At 39.0% G+C, this 27,570-nt stretch overlaps 1 protein-coding gene across 10 annotated transcripts in view; it reads right to left on the bottom strand.

The window, feature by feature from the left end:
• Positions 1-3,666: 3,666 nt before the first annotated feature.
• ABCC9 (ATP binding cassette subfamily C member 9) overlaps positions 3,667-27,570 on the bottom strand; it is a 73,855-nt gene continuing 49,951 nt past the window's right edge. For 8 of the 10 annotated variants that reach the window (XM_015869332.2, XM_015869399.2, XM_015869338.2 and 5 more), the window contains 14 exons: positions 26,870-27,018; positions 26,647-26,716; positions 25,726-25,883; positions 21,968-22,060; positions 19,366-19,468; positions 17,172-17,273; positions 14,410-14,530; positions 13,256-13,386; positions 11,570-11,648; positions 8,829-8,937; positions 8,508-8,611; positions 7,755-7,888; positions 7,324-7,386; positions 3,667-5,305 (listed from right to left, as the gene is read on the bottom strand). In XM_015869332.2, coding sequence (XP_015724818.1) covers positions 5,168-5,305; positions 7,324-7,386; positions 7,755-7,888; positions 8,508-8,611; positions 8,829-8,937; positions 11,570-11,648; positions 13,256-13,386; positions 14,410-14,530; positions 17,172-17,273; positions 19,366-19,468; positions 21,968-22,060; positions 25,726-25,883; positions 26,647-26,716; positions 26,870-27,018 — 1,554 coding nt within the window. In that variant the 3' untranslated portion in view covers positions 3,667-5,167. Of the gene's footprint in view, positions 5,306-6,382; positions 6,563-7,323; positions 7,387-7,754; positions 7,889-8,507; positions 8,612-8,828; positions 8,938-11,569; positions 11,649-13,255; positions 13,387-14,409; positions 14,531-17,171; positions 17,274-19,365; positions 19,469-21,967; positions 22,061-25,725; positions 25,884-26,646; positions 26,717-26,869; positions 27,019-27,570 lie in introns of all 10 variants that reach the window. The other 2 variants (XM_015869389.2, XM_015869409.2) reach the window with 1 other exon arrangement.

Below are 27,570 nucleotides of genomic sequence, written 5' to 3'. Positions count from 1 at the left end.
TGATTTTGTCTCCATAAAGTTCCACAGAGCTGTGGAATGTTTTGCATCTCCATCTCTGTGCCCCGTCCCCTTTGCCTACAAGCGATTGATCCAGCAGCTGTCTGATGGCTGCAGTAAGGGTTAAATGGAGACATGCCATTGACAGAATGCCATCTCTTGTCTTCAGATCATATTACACTGCAACTGGCATCTCTGGGCCCTCTGAGCTCATGCTGTGGTGGAACCTGGAACAGGCCCCAGACCCAAATGATTTGCTCTTAGAAACCTCCAGGACAAAGCTCCTCTCAGAACTTCAGGTTCTTGATTCTGACAGAGGGCTCTAACAGCCATAGCTGGCATTGCTGAAAGGGCAAGGGCCTAATCCAGCCAGTGCGATAAAGGTACTGATAGCTGTCAGCCATGAATCTGTAACCTTTTGCATGTCAAAGCATATGCAGCTTTGGGGCATCTGAAACTGTGATGCTGAAGGATGGTGGTTCTGGACCATGTCATTTTCACTGAGCCGCATTAGTTCCTTAGTTACATGGTTAAATATTTTACTGGATGTTTAAGTGGTATTTATGGATATAAGCTGGTACAGCCGGCAAAGCCTGAAGTAAAATAAGGGGAGAGGTAAGAAATGTCATGGGAATTGCTGAGAGACAGTCTTATGGGTAGTATTTGCTGGTACTGTTTGTTACATATTTATAACTCTTCTTCCATGGATGTACAACTATGTATTTTTGTACAAAAATGACTAAGATGCATACAGGGGAATGAATGCACCAGGCAGTGAAATGTGCCTACAAGATATGCCTGTTATGGTAACATCTGAGCTGGGTGCTGCATTGTTATAGGTAATTTGTAGGATGGAAATCTCTATGTGCAGTGAAAATCAAAGCAGATATCTTGCATGGGGTGAATGCCAGTACAGCCAATAGAAACAAATTTTTGTTAATAAACCAGGTCTTTTTTACTGCTTCTTTATGGTCTGATCAGAATATGGCTTATTGTACTAGAGGTGTGAAAATCATTAGCCAGGGATGTTTTCTTTCTGTGGGTAGCATTTAACACCAGACAGATACAATCAACAGTGAGTAATTAGTAGTAACCATGTAGGAAATTGATGAAGACCTTTCTAAGAATCTCTTCTCTTGAAGGATGACATTTGGAAGCTTCTATGAACTCCACAGCTTCACAGAAGCCAATAGTCAAAGCTGTCTTGCCAGAACAGCGTCAGCACATCGCTAATTTGTAGGAGCTGGAGAACTCCTGCCTCACAACAATTCCTTGATAATCTGAAAACCTGATAATCTTTTCCCCACAGTTTTACACAGAGGTCGGTTCTGGCGGAGAAAAAGCAGAGCAGTGAAAAAAAACAGTGTGGAAATGATTGGGATGTTTGCATGGCAATGAAGAATTTGATTTACTGTTTTGTTTTCAGCCTTCTTTTTCTTTTGCCTCTGAATGATTTATTTCCAAAGAAGCTGAAGAGCTCCTCACATGCCACCACTGAGTTCATATCAGGGAGTTTATAAAACTTATTGGGCCTTTAAATAAGGCTTTAAAAAGACACTGCTTGATGATATTATTAAGTTAATCTGGTGAATTCATTTTTGCTTTTTAACACATTTTATAGGAGAATCACTGCTCCAGAGGAGGTTTAACAAGTAGCCGTGTGGTTTCACTATATATTTTAGAACTAATTTCTACTGGCGCTATTACACTGTGGAAGTCAGGCTGCAGTGTTCACAAGTACAACGTGCCCCACCTTTTGCTGCTTGATAGTCACATTGAAACATTTCATTTCCTGATAATAAAAATGGTTTTATCCACTGTTTTTAAAATAAAAGAAGCTTTTGCGTCAAATAAATTATATTCCACTTTGTGATAAAGTGCCTGTAGCTTGTATAAAATGTATGTGTGATGCCACCTTCATCTTCTCATGAAATGTGAGCATCATTGTATGTGAGTGGATCAGCATCTTTTTACAGTAAAGCCCTTTGCTTTGGGAAGCAAAAAGAAAACAATTAAATCAGAGATTTTATTGTATAAGGAGCCTGAAGAGACTTGCTTGACTGTATTCAAAAATGATGCCATCTCTTGTTTAAGAAAACATATTTCATTACTATTATTTTTGCTGGCATTGTTTGCACGTGTAATGAGATGCCAGATCAGCTACATTGTATTTGCTGTTTGTACAGATTGAGTTTTGTGGAGGTGTATTAAATTATAGCAGAGGTGTTCTGGCAGTTTACAGGAAAATAGACATGACTATTCCAAGTGCCTGAGGAGCCTCTGATAGTATATTCTTTCACCTATCTGATCTTTAATGATAGCTGGAAAAAGGAGTCAAGCTCTTGCAAATGAAGGTCTACAATGAATTTGCAGCTTGAGGTGCCTTTTCTGCCTACTGCTTTTCCTAATGAAGTGATGGTTTCTCTCCTTAAACTTTGCCTTGATTACATTCTGGGGTTATCAGAGCTGTCCCAAACTTTCCTTACAGGAAATGCCATGGATCAGTGCTTCCTCTGCGATCAGTACATGGCGAGAAACACAACAGTTATCCTATTTGGTAACTGCATTGTTTAAAATGTCAAGTCCAAATAATTGTAATGCTCCCCAGATTCTTGAATCTTAAATAGCAATTAGCAGATCACAAGTGGCTTAGACTTACAGACGTTCTCAGGCTGCAAACACCTGAAATGCCAGCAGCCACTGTGCAGGATATTGAGCAGACAAAAGCTTCCCCTTCCTACCTGTCAGCAGTGTTGACGGCAGAGTCTTACAGTCCTGCCTCAAACACAGCTTAAAACCCCTATGATTGGATTCACAGCATATTAGCATTTTGGCTCAGTAATAGGCATAGTGGTTGTATGGGGCATATCTGGTGTATGAGAAGCAGCAATAAGCAGCTAGCTCTTACTGCTGTGATGAAAGGCCGCATACAAGAAGAGCACAGAACCATTCATAACACTTTTTTTCTGGTGATGGGAAACGCAGAGAAGTGGAAGTTCAGCCTATAGCCTTTGTGAGTATATGACATGCACATAGCGGCTATAATGCAAGGAGATCTCTTAGGCCAATGACACTTTGTTCTTTGCTGTGTCTCTTGGAACCTGTGTATGCTAAGCATAATTGCTTGAGGATCTAAGCTGTGCCTTTAAACCTGCTAGGGATATTCTCTAGTAATTGGCAAAATCTTTGACCACAAACATGTAACATTACAGTCAGTACTCCTGCATTCCTCCAGCAAAATGACTGAGGCCTGTAATTCGTTTTCTTTTCTACATATTTAAATAGCAGTGTTTGATTTGCTCCATACCTCAGGAGGGATAAATGAGCAAAGAAGGGGATTCTTACCTCTCTGCCGCCTTTGGGACAAATGTAAGAGGAAAAAAGAACTAATTTTGGGGTCCTCTTAAGTAATTCAGGATGCCTGACACGATCCCAGCCCCTCAAAGCCACATAATATAATGTAAAACAGCATTTCATTGAACTGATTAGCACCACTTAAAATAAATCGGGACTGCATCATCATCAAAGTTATGCAGATAAACAAAGTTATTTCTACTTCACAGTGACCGGAACTGACAACAATGAATCCAATTAATTTTTTCCCCGAAGACAATGAAATTAAATCAAGATTGATGCTGGCTGCTTTGCTCCGAAATCTGCGTAACAGCGTTGCTTTTCCACTGTAAACATCTGCTTTATTTTTTGTTTTTCTTTGTAAGACAGAGTTCAACACAGAGTATTAATGGAAAAAAGAGCAATAACTTTTCACAGCAGTTCATAGGGAAATCACAGAAGTATTTTCCCTAGTAATATGTTCCAAGCTGAATTTTGTGTTTAGTTGTATCACAGAGATTTTATTTTTAATAAGATGAAAAAAAGAGAGAAACCATTGTATCATCAAACTAAGTGTAATCTGAATTTTGAGTCTTACTTTTCTTTTGCCAGGAATTGTTTCATGTTTTAATTATATTAACAATAAGCTTAAGTGCACTTCATGTTCATTCTAAACCTTATAAAAACAGACAAATAAGATCACATTGAATATTATGAATGAAGCAGACATTTCAGACTCTGCCTTTGAAAGAATGTCTGTGAAACTCCTAGAGATTTATTGTCCACTGGGCAATTATCATGATTCAGAATCTAGCCCTATGCATTAGCCAAGTGTGGGCAATCTTTTGAAAGCCTTATGAGGTAAATACGAACATAAGTGACCTAAAATCTTGAAGATGCAGAAACCATTTGATGATTGTTCCAACATAAAAAAACAATCTGAAGGGCTTAAGACATATGAAACAAATAGTGACCGGCTGATTACATGCCATTTTAAGTAGAATATTTTAGTGGAAATTTTTAAAAGATTGATTAATATCAACTTTATACATTCAGATTAATTTCAGTACAAAGTCTTAAGATACTGTACAAAATGTATTCCTCTATAAGTCTATTAAAGCATGCAGAATTCCAAGATGATTTGTGTCCTTGGTTCAAAGAATTCTGTAGAACAAATATGGATGTAGGAACTGACTGTAGGGGTAAGTTATCCTTGCATAGAAAAAGTAATACTGTGCCTACTACAGCGTGTGAACTAGTGTGAAGGGGAGAGTTTCCTTATTTCTGATGAATTTCCTTTCCCTCATTCACTGCTCATCCCCTATAACTTGAAGAGCAAAGTTTATGCCTTTGGAATGCAGCAGATTGCCCCAAGAGTTATGGGTTTAGATTTGTTGTCTTTTAACTTTTCCCCTTCGGGGACAGCATTCTTCTGGGGGTCTCTTGCTTCCTTGACAAACGGCACGATTTTATTCTTGGTTCCAGAATAACATATGCAGCTTGTAAGAGCACTGCATTTTTTGTGCTCTCTACAAAAGAAAATAAAGTCACTGTGTCTAAGAAAAATGCCAGATTTCCAGGAAATCAAAACTTCTGCCTCTGTGTGTGTGTGTGTGTGTGTGCATGTGAGCATGAAGTTTAATGGCTTTTGGATTAAGTGACATTTCTATTGCTTTCAGAAATACATGCATTGCAACGGGATTTGTTATTTTGGGAGATGGAAGTGTGAATAAAGAAGCTCTGAAAAAAAAAAGCTGAAAGTGATGTTACACTGAATTAAAAAAATATGCATTTCATTTGTTTAAAAATAAGCTTTTAAAATACGTCGTGTGATCCTTCACATGTCAGCCCGGACAAATGAAGCAAAGATGCCGTCCTCTTGAGAAAGCAGGTTCTCAGGTGTATCATATTCTAAAATGTTCCCTCTCTTCATGACAATGACCAGGTCTGCCGTTAGGATAGTGTGGACCCGATGCTGCCATAAAGAAAAGCATACAGAAGTTTTAATTACGATAATTCTCATTGCAGTTCATTAATGGGCCTAATCAAATGTGTATGAAGTTGATAAAAGACTTGATTTCCTTACAACAATATTTGGAGTAGGTCTTACTTCACAGCCTCTGGCACCTGGCCTGAAAACACTTACGCATGCACATGCCTCATTTTTGGTCAGCTAATTGCTATTATAGACAAGACAGCTGTTGGAAGAGGTCCTCTAGCATCAATGAAAGATATCTTCCCCTTAAGGAAATACAGGTGAGAAACATCCTTGCACTGTCAGGTGGCATGGCATCCTGCTCCACTCCTTGGTTGTACACCCTGCTTGCCCATGCTGAATCCCTATTAGGACACCCCTAGGTTGTTTCCTTTTGCAGATCAGTTAGCTCCCTCCAAGATTAAATTGGTGCTTGCTGCAGGGAATAGGTTAGTCCTACATGTAACTGGAGGTAGAGTTTTTTTCCAGTGCCATGCAAATATCACAGAATCACGTAATCGTAGAATATCCTGAGTTGGGAGGTACTCACAAGGGTCAAGTCCAACACCTGGCTCCACTAAAGACCACCCAAAATTCAACTCTCCTAGCACAGACTTAGAAGACTGATGATAGCAAGTTAGGGCACAAGCAAGCCAGAAATCAAAGAAGAGTTTACTAAAATGCACATTAAGAAATGGCAATTGGGGATCATATGAAGGCTTACTCATGGCCATAAATCTTAAAGGAGAACTGGTTGTAAGATGCAGTGATTTGGCACAGGAATGTATTACTAAGAAGTGTCCAGACAGGTGCAGATGGGACTAGTTCTAGAAGTGTGACATTTCACTACAGAGGCAGAAATTTAGGGATTAATTTAAGGAATGTACTTGTTTAGCATCATAGATTCAATGTTAGTTGCATGTCCAGGCTTTTATTAAATGTAATTCACGTAAATAGTGAAGAAATTAAACAAATCCAGAAGCTGCATAATAAAAACGTTCTTACACTGTCATCTCAGAAGCTGTGCAGTAGAAAGGAAGAAGAATGAAAGGAAACTAGAGAGGTAAAAATAACTACCAAATAGTCAGAAGTCTTGTGAACAGTGTGGACTGAGAGAGTCTACTTGTGAGTCTTCACCAAAGTGGTGAACAAGCCGTCCTCCTTGAGGAGTAAGTTTGAGGCAGTGTCACATTCAACTAGAAAACCATCAGAAAGGACTAGGACAATATTGGACTCCAAGATGTGAGATACACGATGCTGGAAAAAAAGAAAAGAAAAACAGGTGGGTGAAGGAAGGAGCAGCCATGAGTGAAGAGCAGAAGGAAATGAAGTCAGCTGTGTGAGGAAAGCTAAATATTAATATGTGCCATTTTGCTTGAGACAGCATGTTTGGAAAGGCAAAGGTAAGGGAAAGTGAAATTTGAGTGAAAGTGACAATACTGAATGTTTGAATGGCATTTAACTGGAAAGGAATAAGCTTACCGTTAGCATGTTCAGCATTTATGTATCTAAGAGTCTTATAGCCTGTTGTAAATGAGTCTGGGTTAAGTCATTCATCTACACAAACTAGTCACTGACAGCCTTGAAACCAGACTCCAGGAGACATAACTCTAATCTCTAACCACAGGACTGGATTCCAGACAAAGCAAATGAAACAGCTGTTGAAACACATATTTATCTCTCTTTTGTAGCAGCTTTCAATAATTGTTTAGCCCATGGCTTTGGTTTCAATTTGTTATTGAGAAAAACTTTACAGTTTTTTTGGAGGTAATGCAGATGCTGAAGTTCCCCATAAAGTCCTTTAGATCTCAATGCTTTGGTCTGGCCCACCTGCAAGATATCACTTAGTACAAAAATTCAGGTTGGCAGTATGTGTCCTATCCTGTTGCAACATCTGGGAATATTCTGACTTTGGGTTTTAGTTTTACTTTGCTTTCATAGTGATGTTTAACTGGTGAAAGTCAAGAATAACTGCTTGAGAAATAAGAACAGAGCATCTGCCAGCATTTAGTACTTACAGCTATCGTTACAACTGTGCGGTCTGCAAAGGCAGTCATCACAACCTTCTGCAAAATATTTTCCTACAAAGCAAAAGGCTCACCTCAGTTATTTCATCCTTCTATATTTTAGTTCGTTGTGCATCTTCAAATATCAAAAAGACAGACTTATATTCCACACCACCCTTCATCTGTGAACCAGACTCCCAGACTCCAATGAAATGCTGCACAGGTAAAAGCAGACTCTCTAAAATATTACTTTTATTCTTTTCCTTTCACACTAATAATCAAACCCCAAACACCAACAGAAACAACTGAAACTAAACACATGCCAAAGGCAGAAAACTTGACAGTTTTCTCTGCTAAATAGACCTCATGTCTGACTTCTGGGTAAGATGATGCCTCTTCTCCCAGCAAATCCACATGGCAATGGAGAAAATTGCTATACTCACTGTGGCCATGTCTATAGATGCTGTGGCTTCATCCATGATAAGAATGCTGCTCTTGCGAACAAAGGCTCGGGCTAGGCAGAACAGCTGTCTTTGCCCTACACTGAAGTTCTCTCCTCCTTCTGTTACCATTGCATCTATAATAGAAACCAATTAGTAAAATTAGAACACAGTGATTTTGAGAGGACACCATGAAAGCTTTGCTTGTATGCTATTCCAGCATGAAGCAAAATCCCTACAAAAGTTATAGTTAATTCATAGCATATAGTTGAGTTATAGTTTAGCAAGTGAACCAAATAGTTAAATCTGGTAGGATACAAGATAAAATCTTAGTAATATGATACAGACATTATGGAAGGAAATAAATAGATAAGCTTTCTTCATGAAGCAGATCACAAATGAAAAGGAAAATGCTTTGTCTGTGTTCAAGATAAGAGCTACAACTCTTCTGGCCAAGCAAAATTCTGCTGAAGGAGCAGAAGTAGAAACTTTTTTAACAAACTCTTCTGACTAGTCACTCATTTATAATGTTGAGGTGCCACAGGATTTTTCTGCAGTGAATGGAAAACCAGACATTTCTTCAGATTTTTAGTAAGGTTATTTGCTCTGGCATGGAGAAAGAGTATTCATGAGGTACCTGTCAGACTCCTACATGATGCTTCAGAGTGTAAGATCCCACGTAGCTATTTATGTGCATACACATTTATGCATGCGTAATGCCGTTATGGACTTATATTCCTAGTAACTTGGACATACCAAGGCCTCCTGGCAATGATTTGACCATGTTCTTCAGCTGAGCAATCTCTAGAGCTTCCCAGAGTCTATCATCGGTGCACTTGCATTCTGGATCCAAATTGAAGCTGCAAAGAAAAACAAAATAGGAGTCTTGTCACTAAGGTTACAATTCATAAAGACCTTCTGCAAAAAAATAAAGTGGAACTCTGTACCTCACTTAATTCCTCATGGACAGTCTGTGGCTAGATTGTGGTGATGTAGGAAGGTTTCTTCCCTTTTCCATCCCTTCCTGCCCACATCACCCATCACAAACACACTGCTTCTCTTTTTGCATACACCTACCGGATGGAACCACTGAACAGTATTGGATCCTGGAGGATAATAGAGAGTCGGGAACGCAGAGTGTGAAGAGGCAATTTGCTGATGTCTATGCCATCAATCACTATCCTTCCTGTTTAAAACAATAAGCAAAGGACACATGACGGAACTGCACAATCGGATAGCAGGCAGAAAGATAAAGCAGATACTTTGGGCTGGGCTCCAGCTGATGATACAGCATGCCTCTGAATTCTCTCAGTGTCGTTACACAAACATGGAGGAGGTGAATGCATGTAGAAACACAGCCCAGAGGGAATCCAGCCTTTTGGTGCTGCCTTTCCATATTTCTTTTTTTTTTTCCCCTCAAATTCCTTTAAAGGAAATTAGTGGATTAATAGTAGCATTGGAAGTATAATTTATTATGAGGCAACCTAATATTTACAGACAGAGTGAGAACAAGAGCACGAGTAATTAGCCACATTCTGTATCTTCCTCTGTTCTTGACTTTAACAGTAGCAGGAGGTCTGTAATCTCTGTGCTTATTTCTTTTGCATAATACTGTATTTATCTACAGTCAATACATCAGGAGCCAAAAATCTCTGGAACTCAAGGCTGAATAGGGCAACATAACTTTTTAACATGAGGCAGATCAGGAAAAGAAAGCACCAAAAAACCCAATACCGTACTCCAAAGCATTTTTATGCCATTCATGGTGGTTCTTACATATCAGTTTTACTTAAATATTTGGTTATGAACTAGCTACATACTGTTCTTCTAGCAGATTACTGGAAGCAGTCACATTAATCACTCCTTAAACCAGTAGTTCATTCCCATACAAGAAGTTGTAACAGCTGAGAGACTTCGTAAAGTAAGATTTTTCCACTTCTAGTCACTACTTCAGGTCAAAGAGCATATGGATCTCGTCTGAAAATCTGACTTACAGTGTTCTAGCTGTGGTAACTGCAGATATTCAGAGTGGAGAGACTGGAGAAACATATCAGAGAAACTGGAGATGGGTATTTCATAAGTAGAAAAAAGTGGGAAGGGTAGAAGGAAGCTTTTTCCTTGGATCCTCAAAGAAAAATCAGGAACTAACTAAGTCAGTAACTTCCCCTGGACATAGAAACGTCCCTTTGTATATGGGGAATCAATGGACCAGAGGAAATTGAATAAGGGTACCATAAGGGCTATTTCTCATCAGGCTCAACTCTTCATTTTCCCTGTGGGTTACTCCATGGAGTGGCTGCATGCAGCCCTGGGAGGTGCCTACAATATGTTCATTTGTTAGGGAGAACCTAACCACAAACGGACAAATATATGGATTTTCAAAGCTGCACGTATGGCGCTCTGTAATTCCAAGTTTTCATAATATTGCACTTTGTAGGTTACTCCATGGTAAATATTACTGTGGTATGCTGTGGGAAGAAAGTAATGCATTTGTGTTAGAAGCCAGAGAGAGGGGACCTTTAGGAAATAGTAGAGAGGAGCTGGGAAACCAGGAAAGTAGAAAGAAGTACTCAAGCAAAACAGATAGGTGGTTCAAAGAGAGGACAAGAAAGGGAAAGCACTAAATAAAGAAGTGAAAATAGGGGAATAACGTGGAACATACAAAAAATTTACGAAATAACAAAGACATATGGAACCAAAGAGGATACCATGAATTAAATTTGGACTTTAGTAGATGTACTCAAAATCTTGTTATGCATTTTTTTAAGAACCAGGGCTCCATTCAGAATTGAGCCAGCTTAGAAACTAAATATGGATTGAGCTGAGACATCGAGAGGATTGTGCACAAAGGACAGAGGTCAACTAGAAAATACTTAGGCATTCCCATTGGGAAAAATCAGTTACACAGAAGGAACAAAGAAAAGATATAGAAGGAAGATTAAAGTAGAAAGAAACTGAAAGTTGGGCACAGATATAACTGTTTGCACTATTTATGTATCCAGGATCCCCAGTCATGAATCAGAAATGTATTGCCATAGATACATACAGGCACAGAACCACAACAAAAGCAAGTATTAGCATTACTTATCCTCCCACATCTTACTGGGATTTCCCTAGCAAACATTTGATGCACAATGACCAAATTAGAAACATGGAAATCTTTGTAAAAAAAAAAAAAGGCAAATTTCCAGTAGTTTTCCATACACACGCAACAGTTCACATGTATCTCTGTTATAAAGGCAGGGTGCATATTGCTGCATACTAGTTCATTTCAATTAGCTAGGAGAATGAAATGCTGCAAGAGTGGAAATATAGCAGAAAGTTTCCAAAACGTTTATTCAGTTTCTGATGTAGCTGTGGGAAAATGCTATAAAATAAAAAGTAATTATCATGGGAATGGATTTGTTGAGTTCATTTCTACTCCACTAATGTTATCATAGTTATAACAAGTTAATGCAGTTATTCTTTAGGGAGAAATTTAGAGCTCTAGAGAGTTGCATATTTTCCCTCTTATCTCAAAAATGGCATAGTGTTTTCTTAGAGCAATTGCCAAAACTAAAATTTTTATTATTATTTATTATATTTTTTTTTTAGAGTGGAAGTATAATCTGTACATAATGTTTCCTGGAAGAACCAAGTGTTGCTCACAATAGGACACTTCGTACTTTTAGTGATCAGGCACAACAAGCCCCATTCTAACTGAGCATCTTCTGAGAGAGAGAGATAGGATGTAAACGATCAAAAAGAGTCCCTGCTTTCTCTAAAGAAATAAGAAGGGAGTGGGTCTGGAGTGACAACGTACTCCAGTGAAAACTAACCATCAAATATGTCCACCATTCTGAAGAATGCTAAAGACAGGGATGACTTGCCACTGCCAGTACGACCACAGATCCCAACCTGCAAAAGAAAACAAGATATTCCATATAAAAGGCAGCTCTAAGTCAGACTTGCAGTCCTAGGGAAGCTGGACTGGACTGCTGTCTTAGTGAGAAGAAAGGTGCTTCCCAATGGCCAGCGGCAGACATTAGAATAAAAACAGAAGACTGTGTCAAGTAAACTCTCTGTTCTATTTTTGCATTGTTTGGACTTGTAAAACAAAGGTAAAAGATGGGGTTGGGCTGTCACTGACGCTGGGGAGGGTGAGGCAGAGATTATTACACTGCTCCACACTCTAGGCAGAAGGCAGTAACAGAAAAAAAACCCACATAATTTAACAAATCTTAATTAAAAGTGATGCTTCAGCTGCTATGGACTATGCCTTATCTTCAGAAATAAATAATAAAAAACAAAGCCTGCATAACTTCTTATGGTTTGTGCAGTGCTGAAATCCACAGAGACCTTTAACTGAATGGTGAAGCAGTTTCATCTGTGCACTGAAGAACTCATGTAACGTGATAGAAATTCCCACTTGTCCTAATAAACAATCCTATCAATCACATAGTAAAAGCTAGGTGTATTCAAGTTGATAAAAAAAGAGTACTTTTTGTTTCACAGTGGGACATCACGATGTCTCTAATTTGCATGCAGTGGAATTTCCCTTTTGTATGCAATGGGTTTGCATGTATGCATCATGGATGATGTCCTAATTGGACAAGGAACTTAAACAGATATGCTTGGCTGAGCAACTGTGTTTTAAATTTTATTTTACAGTGTAAAATCCCATTTCTGCAATGTTAGTATTGTCTTCAGAATAAATGCTATTTTAAACACTGGGGGAAAACATTTTTTGTTTGGTTCACATAGAACTTCATTATTTCTGCTTGTTGAATCAATCCATGGGGCAACATAAAATTTGTGCCGAGGAACATGGTTTAGTGGGAGCTGTTGGTAATAGATGAACGGTTGGACTGGATGATCTTGTAGGTCTTTTCCAACCCTGGTAATTCTATGATTCTGTAATTCTATGACTTAATATTACTTTGATTTGAATATTCTATAGCAGTTCAGTAGCTGAAATTTAACATAATAACAGATTTTCAGGTATATTGGGATATTTAGTCTAAAATGCTTACACAAAATAGTTCCCTTCGGCAAAATAATCATTGGAAACATTTATCCCAGGAAGATTTTATTGTTTAGTGGCTTGTGGTAGCAATGGTTATGGGAGGACGGTTGGACTAGATGATACTGTAGGTCCTTTCCAACCCTGGGATTCTATGATTCTATGATTTCTGAAATGCCAGAATTTTTATCTGTACTACAATGACATTATATGCTGAATGCATTATATGCTGAAATTTAAGATGTTCTTGTGTGCTTTCTCAGCTCTTGTTTAGTGATCATCTAATCTCATCTCACCAACTACACACGCACTGTGCAGTGGGGGTGGACATGGAAAGAGATGGGTATCTAAGAAGAAACATGGATCTTGGCCAATAAATGATGCCCTCAGTGTATGTCTTGACCCATGCCCGTGTAACTGTCACTGCAAATGGTCATTAGTCTTGCTCTTCTGCTATGTTAGAAAACAAACTAAAGATGGACCTGCTCCAGAAGTACAGTACCTTTTGTCCTGGTTTAATGTAAGCTTTAACATGTTTGAGGACAGGCTTCAGGTTGTTTTCATATCGCACACACAAATTTTCTATCTTGATTTCCCCCTCTTGAGGCCAGTCTTTTGGGACTTGAGAAGCATCTGGAATGGTTACAGCAGAAAAAAACAAAACAGAACAAAACAAATGTTATCAGAAATTCACTTTTTATGACATTTCCTTTTTCCCTCTCTCTTTCTGGGCACGTTCATGAAACCACTTGAAAAACCCAGCCTTCAGTTCCATGCCAAATACACACTGGGTAAAGGAGAGCCTTCTAGTACGGTGGCATGCTTGGGCTGTTTCCCAAGGGATTTCAGGACTTCCTGATGGTCATGTTAGCACATAGCTTCCTGATCACGACACCTAAGATGAGAGGGTGAATGCCTAAGGAGCTCTTGGCAATGAAATGGGGAGAAGCAAAGCAAACAGAAAAGATCAGTGCAGTGTAAACGTGCTCTGAGGTCAGTAACCGGCAGAGGAAAGAGAGTGCAAGGAAAGATGTTGTTACTGCGTGACAACTTGAGCTGCTGACATTATCACAGCTCGTATGTCATCCTGATTTGCAAATACGTAGATAGGTTTTGTCTTGACTAAGGAGTCTGGTTGTCAAGGAAGTTTGCTGACCTTCAAGTTTTTCATCTCTGCACTTCTAAAACACCAAAACCAATCTGAAATATGTGGAGAACAAATAGTAACAAAAGAGTTGCTGAGGTCTGACTACCGCCGTGCCTTTGTCTTGTAGCCCCCATTTGCTGCAAAGATCACTCATTTGGAAGTAAGGAATTTTAATGCATTTCTGGTTTTCATCTTTCTTTTCATTTACAGATTAGCTACATAGGTGTTTTGCCCTGGAACATCTTGATTGTACTCCAGTGTCATGCACTGTATCCCTGCATTTTGATTTCTACTGACAGTCACTGGTCTATATATCTTCTGGCTGCTTTTGTCTGCCTTTGTCATTCAAATCATTGGGAGCTCCTACATGCAAATACGAAGAGATTTTGGCCAAGGAGACCAATGTATTTTGCATGACCCAATATATCTTGCTTTAACAATCCTGGAGAAAAAAGAAGCCACACACAAAAAAATACCAAAACAAACCACAAAAATTTAGAGTGCGATACCCAAGTAGCCATCATAGTTCTCCGACTCCATGTTCAGGAAGCTGTGTACTTTTTTTACAGCACCCATCTGCACCTCCAGATCAGCCAGATTCCTCACCACCCAGTTCAAATAGTTGGTTATCTACATCACAAAAAGAGAAAAAGGGTAGGGTTCCGATTTCTGTCTGTGCATCTGTATGTTTGTGAGTAAAAGTCAGATGAATCTGTGAATGTCTTTAGCCTAAACCAGCACAGTGGGTCAGTTGCTGACATTACAGCAGTCCTAGACTCAGTGCAACAGCATCACATACATAACAGACTAGTCATACTCCAACACAAACAACAACCCCGACATGTTAATTTACTGCTTGGTATTTTCATCTTTCTTTTTTGGAGGAGAAGGATGGAAACATCATACCCTCCGTGTGAAGCTGTGACTGACTAGAAGTCACTTGTTCCCTAGTTCTGGAAGGTACTTTCTTTAAACACACAGACACAGAATAAATAGAAATTGGCAGCACTCTTTGTAAATGCTTCAGTTTCTAATCTTTCAAAGACTGAATAAAGATTAAGAAAGTTGACTGTTTGCAAGTACATTGCAAAGAATTTGATGGTCACTTAAATTCTGTTTCCTTCTGTGTATGTTTAGATGATTCATTTATCTCTGTGAAAAATGTGTGGGTTTTTTGTTGTTTTTTTTTTTTATAGAAATAGCAAAATATATTACCTATTCACTGGCATTTCATTCTTAGTTTTTATTACCATTTGTAATCAAACAGAATCTGATTAATTGTAAATGTACTGCTTGTAGCAAGCAACTGTTAATAAATAATTGTAGAACAATACCCGGCTTAGAGAAGCTGACTTCTAGCAAGGACTGAGTATTCGAGGCAGATAATTTTAAAGCAGTTTCCTAAGCATATGTTCCTTAGTCTGTTTGTAGAAGCCCGTTACCAACTGTTGATAGTCAAGCACCTTTAAAAACTGAGCCACTTAGGTACCCAAATAAGGGCTTAGAAAGTTCTTTTTATGAGAACACCCTACAAACAAATGCACTTGGAGAAAGGTTTTGTCATTTATTCGCTTGTTAAATCTGACAAATCAGATGTTTGTTATGAATAAATCACACCGCTTCACTTCTTTTCCACTCACCTTATACAGATGCAATATGCATACAGTAAATATTTTTCACTAAGAGTCAACAATAAAATTTGTTGTGAATTTAGAGGATTTAGTTGATTGTCTTGCTGATGAGTGATGAGTTATTTGCTGTTCAGAAACACACATCTCTGTCCAGCTTATGATTCAGAAATGTATCTACAATCATAGTTCTGTCAGATCTGATAAAAGAGTCTGGCATCTCAAAGGCCCTGCCCATAGCTTCAGCCTTCATCACTGCTCTGAAATAGTTGGCAGTGTTTAAACAAGGGAAGAGAATAAGCTTCTGAACGCCAACTATAAACACCATGTTGCTGCAAAGCTTGACCTTATCCAGGTCCAAACATCATCCCTCTCTTAGCTCCAAAGTTTCATTAGTGCTATTGTGAGGAAGGAGAGACAGGTTCCCACTTTTTGACCAGAGCATTGTCTGCTCCAGACTTCAGCCAACGGCTAATTTGTGCTAATGATCTGTTTGCAAATACAGATTTAGTATAAAGTAGCCAAGGCAATGCAGACATCTTGGCGCTTCAGATCTCTGCTAATGAAGCAGGATTACCAGGAATGTTTTCAGAATGAAGCTGGAAGTCTGGGACAGATTCTCAGTTGCTGGCAGATGCTCACAGTGATGTAACAGTGGCTCAAAGGGGATCTAAGGCCGTCCTAAGGCAGCTGCCAGGAATCATCTGCTGCAACCATGGGCTTACCAGCATTTAAAAGTAAAGCCAAATCTTGGTGCTAGACTCATACCCATACCCTCTATATGACAACACTTTCCACCCACTAGTGCATAAAGCAGCCAGCTTTTTGCCACAACCAGTTTCAAAAATTACTCCTGCCACTACCCTCATCCTGATTTTATCCCCACTCTTTTGGTGAATTCAATTATATTTTTGCTCTCTGTGATGACAATAGTCATGCCATGCTCATGATGCTTTGTCTCTTTCACTGCCTACTATGCTGAAGGACTCTTCTGTGACTCACCTTAAATTGTTCACAATACAGTTAAAATGAATTGGTTACTGTGCCACCAAAATCTTGTCTTTCCTAACCCCACCTCCTGTTTCCTACTGCTGCTTGTCATGATGGAACATGCCTTCTAGCCTTAAAGATCCCCAGCTCCATATTCATTCAGAACTGGATGAATAATATTAGGCATCTGAGTAGATTCTATCCAAAGACAGAATTAGCATTTCAGTTTCTTCAGCAATGATTACATTGGTCTTTGGTTAAACATTACTAAGGTTATTTCAGCCTGTGAGGGAGCAGCATCTGGCAGGTTCTGCTATGTACAAGTGCAACCAACACTGTCTTGTGCAAAACAGAGTGCACAGCAGGTCCTCTTACGCACTTTAAATTCTTCTGCTCTGCTTGGGAGCACGCAGGGCCTGGGAATGGTTGTGTTTTTTTAATTGGCTCATAAAATCTGAAGCAAGTCCAAGTTGCTCTGAACTCTGTCAACTTTGGCTTGAATCCATTATTTGCAAGAATTTATTTATTTATTTATTTGTTTGTTTTCACAATTAAGAAAGCTGGAAGATAATCATATATATGTTTTTCTTTTTTTTTTAAATTGCCATAGAATGAATACACGAATCTCAAAGTTAATGTGCTTTGGTACCTACCGTCAGAGCGTATAGGAGACCTAGCCCCACAAACCCCGAGTTTGGCCCTTCGGTGATGGAAGTGATAGCTGCAGTAAGAACTATGCAAGCACCAAGATAATCCTAAAATGAGACAGAGGGAGTGAGAAAGATTCTAGACAACATTAAAACGCACTGATAATAACATTTCTTCTGTTGCACAGCACATTCAATTTATTGAGAATTATTTCTGTAATGACATCTAGTCCTTACAGCTGGGTTGCTTTTCCTGGAAAAGACCAGGATTTTTGGTGTCCAAAACAGCCTAAAGGATCTTGCTGGACACAAATGAAACAGGCCAGTACTTTCTGCAAATCTGTTTGGGCTGGGGTGTCTCCATGTAGCTTCTTCCAGAAGAGGAGGCATAAAAGAATGTAATGAGAGTGTGAAAAGAAGTCATAAGAATGACATAACATCCTTAATCACAACCTTTAAGCAAATCAATTCCACTCCTCTCTACTCTCTCTCACATCTTCTCAAATTTGAATTCGCTTTCCAAAATAAAAGTATCAGACCATGAAGGGTTTTGGAAGGATTTATACAAGTAATGCACATGTTTTTTGGGCAGACTACATTCTGTAGTGGGACATCGTGCACGGGGAAGACATCCCTAAGCCTGCTATGTGCTCATAGCCAGCAGCAAAACACCATTTGCTTGTTGGTAGCAGTAACTCAAAGCACTAAAACAGCGTAATTGTGGGGCTACATCTGGTCTATTAAGTCTTGCTCTTGCAGAAATTGCTGTGGAGGTAATTGCTGTGGAGGTTGAACTGGACTTCTCATAGGCTTTTCACAAGCGTCAGCCAGTTGTCTTGATGTGTATCTATCTCCATTTTGAAGTGAATGACAGATACACAGTGGTCTCATGCAGTCATCAAGGTGCCTGATTCATGGGACTGCTGGTGTTCCCACTGTCCCACTGTTCCCTGCATGATATTTACTTTGGATTATAAAGTTAGCATTTTCCATCCTTTTTTTTTTTCTTTTTCTTTTTTTTTTTAATGTCCTATTTGATAATGTCCTTCCTGGAGTCTTTCCCTAAGAGATTTGAAATGAGGGCTTTGTTGTTCATGTATCTGTAGGAAGTGTCGATGGTCAGATCCCAGACTCTAACTTAACTGCAAGGAAATAGAAGTAGAGTGCTTTTGAGTCTTCATGAGCAGATGGGACCAGTTGCTACTGATCCCTTCTGAAGTTCTGGGTGATATTTGTACTACTGCACCATTAGGCAGAGACAAATGAACTATTCCTTGGTAAGACCACATTATTTTTGATGCTATGTTGAAGTTCAGCATGATCTCTTATACTGATAGCTTTATGCACAAAGGGAAGCTCTGACACTTAAGAAATGGAGCACAACTTTGTTGCTCTGTCAGTGAAGGGGAGGATAACACCCTTGATGAATGAATCATGCCTTTTACTGCTTGTGACTGTCAAAATCAAATCACAACTCTGTTCATTCACTGCTGTTTTAGAGCCAATACGTGATGAAAACACAATGATTTTGCTTGCCCTCATGCTAATCACTGAAGTTCCTCACACGCTGTCATGGGAGGACCCCTATAAAAAACAGAAGCCTGTCTCACTGCCTCTGGCTGTGCTATGGATAGGAGTCATTCATTTTTAAGTTGAAGCCAAGCTCTACTTTTGTGACATTGAACAGTTCTGTACCTTACACACAGTATAGACTCACAGCAGAAGCAAGGGCACAACAAACAGAGCCTCTAAATCACAGTTGTGGGATTAAACCTGTTGCTGGGGAGACACCGTGGTGCCTGTAACAGCTCTGGCTGACTGATTGCACAGCTCAGAAAATTACTTAAAAGCCACCCTCTGCTTTGAAAGTAGCTGTTACAGGGGCAGGTCTGCAGATGCTGCACAGTAGTAGAGAAAGCCTTATTTCAAATTATGTAAATGTTTGCTCTTGCACTCTCTTCAGACAGCAGACCTTGCAACAGCAAAAGATGAGGGAGGCTCATATTTTCTTACTTCTGGCCAAGAAAGCTGAAAAAAACCTTATGTGTTTAACATAAACAATCCCAAGCTATTTTAAGTATCAGTGTGTATAATCTCAACGCGAGATTAATTCCCGTTACTATCTTCTCCTCTACATCAGGCTAAGTCTCTGTTTGCTTCCAAGGTTTCAAAACCATGGCTGGGACTAAACTGAACGTACCGTCCTGACCTCCAGCCATCTGTTGGCAGCCGATAGAAATAAGTAGGCAATGTTGTTCGTATCTGTTAGTTCCAGCATACGTTGTTTAAACCTGGATTCATGCCTGCCAAGAGCAAAGTTGTTATATTACAACACATTACACACATACACAAAACGATGAAACACTGAACTTCTCTTTCCCGCCCCTTCCCTCAACCATAGGCTGTTTGTCCTTATGTCTTTGCCAAGCTTCGTGTTACAAGCACTTCCCGAAGGACCCATGCCTTTTGCCAGGGCTCTTTCAGGTCAAGCAGAAGTTACCTGGACAACTTCGAGAGCATTTAACATGGGTAAGGTTTCAGTGTTTATTAGGAGGCTATAGATTGATTTGTGGACCAGTGTTTCTCAGCTACTCTGCTCAGCTGTTTTCTCAGCCTAAGCTGAACTGCCTAAGCATTTTAGCCAAATGCAATGATGGAATAGATCCCATTTAGTCAACAATCCCTATAGACTGTTTCTGAATTGCAAAAATGAATGGTGTCACCTCCACTGTCACTTGTTTCTCCCATGTAATGCCTGTCATGTTTAAAAACAGGTGCAAAAATGTCAGAGCACCAGAAAGTGAAGGTAAATGATGGCAGTAGAGGGGTATAAGCAAAGTCTCTGTTGACATAAATGTATCACATTCATGATGCCTTACAGTACTTTTGAATCTGGCTCGCAGTCATGTGGACAACATTTACTTGTTTCACATCCTACAGTCAGTTCAATACAATCACTTGAAAGAAATTGCCAGACTTGATTCAGCAGCTTGTCTCCTGTTTTGTCATGGAAAGTTCCTATATTTCAAAGTTTCAGGGCTCTGCCACAAAGCACCTGTCATCCTTGTTCTGCCAGAAACATCTTTTATCTATTTATTTATTTATTTATTGCCTTTTCACGGTGGTATTTCATTTCTCTACGCACAGCTTATAAACATAGCAAGCAACCTCCCCAAGGCAACAAGCGGTAACAGCAGTGACGTGGGGAGGAGCAGAGATACACTGAATATTCTGCTTGTCTGCCTTTCTGGCAGCAGAACTTCTGTTTTCCTAATGGAAAATCTGACATGCTTAATCTGTATCTTTTCATCCATCTCCAGCTCATCTTCTGGGCTGTTTTAGACTTTTATCCTATCAGATGACAAACAGCAAAGGTCACTGAAATTGCTTACTGATCCAACTGTGCTACTTTGCGAGAAGTTATGTGGATAGCTGCTCTATTTTATCCTGGAACATACTGAACTCAAACTACAGAGAATGACTAATGGGATTATTAGTAAATATGACCTTGCTGACAAAAACCACTGGATAATTCAGGATTGGTTGACAGAGGAGCACAGAGGGGGAAATGAAATGGCAGTGGTTTGCACCAGAGATTCACAGAAAAACTCAGGTGATGGTTATGATGCCTACTCATTTTCTAAAACTGTGTTTTACTCTCTGCCATCCAGGCCAACAGAGCTGTTTTGCAAAGCAAAGAGGTGTTGATTAACTCCCAAGAAACTGTAAGCTCCTCATCTTTCTCAATAGATATTGTGATGAAAGGCCACTCTAAATGTCTTGAGAAGCACTCAGCACACATCAACATCAGGCTTTAATTATGAATTACTGGTTTAATATTTCATTCTGATTGATACATCTTGTGAAACCATTTTTTGTTGACAATTGGCTCATATCTCTTCAACACAGGGCAAATATTTTAGTTTGTCTTACAATAGTCCTTTCTGCAGCACTCTGAACTTATAGTCCTAAAGCCAGCTTGAAGTGATGAAACAGACTCAGGAACTGTGTAATTTATTGAGAAGATGAGACTGATCATCTAGACTGTTGAGAGGCTGAAATCCTATTGTGTGCAGAATGAGTGCAAATTCTGCTTATGAAGGGACAACATCAAGTACTGTAATCATGCTAGCTGTAACGTAGTTGATATACAAAGAGAATTTAGTCTATAATTCCTACAATAAGTAGAAAAAATATACTCATGGTCAAATAGAAATGTTCTCAGAATATTCTGGGATTAAATATTTGAATTTGGTTGAAAAGGCTTGGTCTTAGAATATCAAGATTGCTTTTGACATAATTTACCTGGAAAGCCTTCTAGTTGCAAATTTTCTCTCCTAGTTAGCAAGTACTGAAGTAGTGCATCCCTGCCTGAGGTACGGGGTAAATACAGAAAGGTTTAGAGGCATTTGGATAATACAGCTCGTAAGATATAGCACAAATATAGGAGGTGTGATGCCTGCTCTTGCCCTGCAAAGGAGAGTTTCCTATTGTCCAAGTAAGGCATGATTAAACTAAATATCTTAAAAAATTTAAATAATATATCCAAAAATGTTATCAACTTTAATTATTATTATTAAATTATTGAATTACAATTAATTCAGTGAAAACCAATACAGATACTTATGTTGCTGAACACATGTGCAAGTGTTCAGAGGTGTAGCAAAACAATAAAACAAACCCTGCTACTCTTTTATATGATTGCTTAAAGTCTACTAAACCAAATAAGTTACCCTCTGACATGCTCCGAGCAAGCTACATGAGTCAGAGTGGAACCCAAGCTTCTCTCTGATCATTTTCACCTGAATGCTCTGATGGTGGTAAGGCCTTCTGCTGTTTCAGAGAAATGACAGAGTAATGGTAGCTGGGTGCTGTCATCGAGCTCCTGGAGGTCCCTGGGGCAGGAAAACAAAACAACAGCTATTACATCTCTATCCATAGAAAAAGTACCTCATAATGGACAACAATCAACACCTTATGTATTGTACATATTCTTTTCAGAACTGCACAAGTTACAGTTTCTATAGTGAATTCCTATATCCTGGCACAGAAATGTCACATTTCTCTATTGCTACAGAAGACTTTTGCAGATGACACCAAGTTGGCAGGAAGTGTTGATCTGCCTGGGGGTAACAAGGCCCTACAGTGGGAGCTGGAGAGGTTGGATTGCTGGGCTGAAGCCAATGGGATGAGGTTCAACAAGGCCAAGTGCCAGGTACTGCACTTAGGCCACGGCAACCCCAGGCAATATTACAGTATTGGGGCAGAGTTGCTGGAAGACTGTGTAGAGGAAATGGACCTGGGGGTATTGATTGATGTTTGGCTGAACATGAGCCAGTAGTGTGCCCAGGTGGCCCAGAAGGCCAATGGCATCCTGGCTTGCGTAAAAAGTAGTGCTGCCAGCAGAAGCAGAGAGGTAATCATCCCCCTGTACTCAGCACTGGTGAGGCCGCATCTCGAGTACTGTGTTCAGTTTTGGGCCCCTCAGTACAGGAAAGACATTGAGTACCTGGAACATGTTCAAAGAAGGGCAGCGAAGCTGGTGAGGGGTCTGGAGCACAGATCTTAAGAGGAGTGGCTGAGGAAGCTGGGATTGTTCAGTCTGGAGAAGAGGAGGCTCAAGGGAGACCCTGTTGCTCTCTTTAACTACCTGAAGGGAGGTTTAGGTGAGCTACGCATTAGCCTCTTCTCTCGTGTAACTGGTGATAGAACTAGAGAGAATGACCTCAAGTTGTGCCAGGGGAGATTCAGGCTGTATGTAAGGAAATACTGCTTTTCCAAAAGTATAGCCAGGAGCTGGAATGCACTGCCCAGGCAGGTGATGGAGTCACCAACCCTGGTGTTCAAGGAATAGTTAGATGTTGTGCTGAGGGACATGTTTTAGAGGGAAATATTGGTGATAGGTGGGCATTTGGACTGGATGATCTTGTAGGTCTTTTCCAACCTTGGTGATTCTATGATTCTATGAATCACCTCCCAGCCATCTCCATGGCTCCAGTCTTTGGCCACAGCTGAGCTTCTTTTGTCAGTAACGTCAGCAGCTGTCTCCTGGCTAAAACCCTGCTGTCAATTATAGCCAGCAACTAGCAACTCAGACTCACAGACACTCCAGTTTATTAGTATAATTAACATAACTAGCTCAGAACAGTTTGAAACTTCATAGCATATTATCTGTGGCTCTTACATCGTGTACAAAACAGAGCTTGTATGTCTGCAAGCTCATCCATTTCATCGTAGGCATATTGTTGGCCTGACAAAGATAATGCTTTTCCAAGTAAACCTTTCCTCATTTTCAGTATCTCTAAGTACAAAAACATGCTAAACATGAAATATGGCAGAGTATAACTGATCTAACTGTAGTGTTAATATTGCCCCATTGGTTGAAATAGAGATGGCACCAATAAAGAAGAGATATGAATGAGAAACTAACTTCCTTATTTTCAAAACCTGAACACAGCAATGGTGTTTAAGTATAAAAGTTCCAGTCTCCTGGATCAAGAATGTTTTCCAAGGCACAGATACAAATACATCTTTCTTTAACACACTACTGTTGGCATACCAGTCAGCTGTTGAAGTATAAACAGAACAGAGGCCAGAGCATTAGATATTTAAACTCCTTATTAAAATACTACTATGTTTGCATGCTGTATTAGGTAGGCCAGCAGAAATAACTGCTCCATGATGCTGAATGTTACAATATACAGAACTGAATTTGTTGCTAATGTTTTGATGATAAATATGCTCTATTTTGGATTGATAATGGAAAATACACAGAGGGTTTTGAGAGATGTAATGGAAAAATACAAGAAAGAGTCTAAGTGCTGTAAGAAATACTGTAAATATTTGCATTTCTAAAAATTAGTGAAGCTTATATGTCTGGCAAGTACTGCATGCAAGTATGTTATAAATACTGGACTAAGCTATTCATTCATCCTCTGTTTCCCAGGAATATATTTTCTACAAATAACCATTGCATTTATTTATTTCTATCATGAAGTGAAAGAACACAACAAAAACTTATATACCTTACAGGTGATTTAAAATACTATCATTTAAAAGCACTTCTAAAAAAGCACTTGCTGATGCATGTTTTCCCAGAAAACTGTAAGGAGATAAAATGAATGAAGTTGTTATACACTTGCAGCTGCAGAGCCAATGGATGCATGTGTGTGTGCACTGACCTACAGGGGTAATTCGTGCTGGCTATGTATGCTGTGGCCATCAATATAGCTTGTGGAAAAAACAGTTCTGGAGATGGATAGAAAGTTTACTCACAGAGAGAAAACATAGTACATTCCAGGGCCCAAGACATCAGGCTTTGCTTCCTCTTGTGTATTTTAAGTAAGAAATTTAAACAATGTACACTGCTGTGTGTAGAAGGACAAAGTGACACTCAGAAGATCATAATGGATTTATGAATGAAATCCAGGTTTCCTGGTTCCTTAGCTACCTTGAGACCTTGGTCTGCCCTGCACAGCATTAATTTGGAAAAGCAGGGAGGAAAGAACAAGGTTTCCACAAAATCTTAAACAAATTAAGCAAACTATTTCAGATATGAACAGTTTGTATTTTATCAATTCTGATATTATGGAGTTTTCTTATGGAAAAACATCCTTGGAAATTCTGAGAAAAGCTGGAGACAGTGAAGCTAAATTACTGCTATGTTGCTTTATGCCCCAGCTGATGCACTGATTTAAATATCAGAAATAACAGGCACAATTCTTTCTTGGGCTGCCTAAACAAGAAATCAGCTGTACTGTTACATTCAGTTGAAAATCACTGTCTCTCTTAGACGGATGCTACAGAACAAGTTAATGCTTTACCATGTACCTCTTGTGGATACAGGGTCTGCAGTGACAGATGCTGTCTGGTAGGTCATTTTGGCTTCCATGCATTTTATGTCAGCAGGCACCTTGATGTGTATTTTTAAGTATCAGAATGTGGAGTAAAGCCAGCCAGACATCTGGCTTATTAAAAAAAGAAAATGAAAATAAGAAACATGACTGAGTTTAAGAAAAACGTTTGAATGACTTGCTTAAGATGTGTTAATAAACTATATATTGGCACTAAAAACAGAACTCTGAGACTCTTCTTGCTGAAACTTATGGCTTGAAAACCAGCCAAACCATTCTGAATATGAGATGTTGCTGTATGGTAGAAATGATGTTATGCAGATTTTTCTTTTTCCAAAGAAAAAGCAATGACTAGCATTAATCCAGGAAGTTATTTTCCATTTGCTACTGACTCTAAAAAGATCAAAGCAAAACCTGTAAGCTGTCTCAGTTGACTAACAAATTTCAAGCTCATTGATCTCCATAGTGAATAGTGTACACAATTGAAGCAACTAGTTAGTTCCCAAAATACTCTATTTTTCATCAACTCACCTGGAAATATTTTCTAGCTTATGGCTCAAACTCACACCTCAGAATCAGATACAAGACACCATGGTCACTATGACAACTTACCCCTTATAGTAGTTTCAACAACCTCACATTCCTACACAATTCTTATGTATCAACTTTATAAAAGAAATTTTTGGGGCACTTTTTTTAGTACATACTTGGAAGCAACTCTGAAGTATTTCTGGATGAAGTAAAATGCTATCCCAAGGGGCACCAGGGCAACAAGGAACCATGGAGTGGCATATGAGATCATTCCAATGGCTGACAGGCAGAGTAAAGTGGACCGGGTAAGAGACTCCAGGGTAGGAGGAATGTGCTAGAGCAAAAAGAAAAATATGTATAAGACAAAACAAACAAACAAACAAACAACAAAAAAGACAATAGTAGCACTACTTGCTTTTTCCTAGTCAGTGCCAAAGGGAAAGTGGAATTATATTTCTATAGGTTCCTTGATTCTTGCTTCCTACCAAGAGCCTGAATGTGCAGAAGTTAAAAAAAAAACTTAGTACTTCTTTTTCTAGAGGTCAGTATTCCAAAGACCATTTCCACCTTAATCACATAATAGGGAAGAAAGTGAATACTGACGTATCAAATATTTAGAGAAACAGCATACACTTTCACAGAACCTCTCAATTTTACTTTCATGTTCCCATCACTCGTACATTCCGGATTGTTGCTCATCCAGATGTTTTGATAAATAGACACAGTGAAAGTATCCATCCCTTAACCTGAGTGCTCCAAATTCGTATATACTGCTGACAAAATGGACCATCTACTTATCTCACAGATACTCCTCATAGTAAAAGTAATATTCTATTCTCCGTTTTCCCGATTTGAACCCCAAATCTGGTGTTTTGCTAATCCAGTTCTCTTAACAGAAGCAACTAATCTGTTTTTGAAGTAATTAAGAACTGAGATCTGCTAACACTTTTAATTAGTTGCATGCCCTCATATTTTGAATTTGTCTATTATCATTTCCAGAGCTTCTATTTGCTACGTTTTTCTCTAATTAATACTTTAATAATCTTATTCACTTACAAAGCCAAGATATAATAAATAGAATATATTGATACATCTACCTGATCAATTATATTTGTATCAGCAGAAAAGCGATTCAGAATTAGCCCCAGTGGAGTCATATCAAAGAACCTGTGGAACAAATTAAAAGCAAAAAGTTATCTGGTTTGGAATTCCAATTTTGGATAAAAGTCTTAGTCAGCCAAATGCAAGGCTGTGTACAGACATTTTCTAAAGCTAAGCAATAAAAACAAATGTGCAGGGATAACATTATTTTCGTTGTACCTGATTGGTCCAAGGATGATTTTATTGAGGAGATTATGATGTAGATTTTTGGCTGCTGTGAGGCCCATCCACTCCACAGTCAGGGAAGTGATGAGACATAGGACAATTCCTGCTCCAGAGAGGATGCTGAAGACAGCTACATGGTAAGTCTAATAAAATGACAAAGATGTCAGACATAGATGTAAATACAAATAGCTTTTTGCTGTAAATTTCCCAAGGTACTGCTCTTTGGAACTACTACCTCATACCAAATAGCTGTTATGTCATATTGCAAATGCTTTGTTATTATATTAATATCATTATTGGGGAAATAAAAAAGTTATCTTGGAACTGAGATACATCAAGTTCACATAATTAGAATATCTGTCAGTTTCAAGATCTCTCAAACTACTGGTAAGTATCCTTCAAGACCCTGAAGTAATAAAACTAGGAAGGTAGACTAGCTGGGTAAATACAAAATAAATACAGAAGTATGTGAATGATTAGTCAAGGAGCTCGGACAACCAGGGTAGAACCTCTCAAGAGCTTGAGGCACTTTGGAGACTTTGGAAACTTCCACATTATTAAATTCAAACACTACTAAAATTCTCAGAGCAAATCAAATTTCCAATCAATCTGCCAGGCTATAAAACACTTAAGACTTCCAAAAAAATCACCAGATGGATTTTGATATTTGCAGACTAGTCAAATTTACAGCAATA

Source organism: Coturnix japonica, chromosome 1 (assembly GCF_001577835.2).
Source record: "Coturnix japonica isolate 7356 chromosome 1, Coturnix japonica 2.1, whole genome shotgun sequence".
In the NCBI taxonomy this organism is placed as follows: domain Eukaryota; kingdom Metazoa; phylum Chordata; class Aves; order Galliformes; family Phasianidae; genus Coturnix; species Coturnix japonica.
This window is presented reverse-complemented; position numbering and strand designations above follow the sequence as displayed.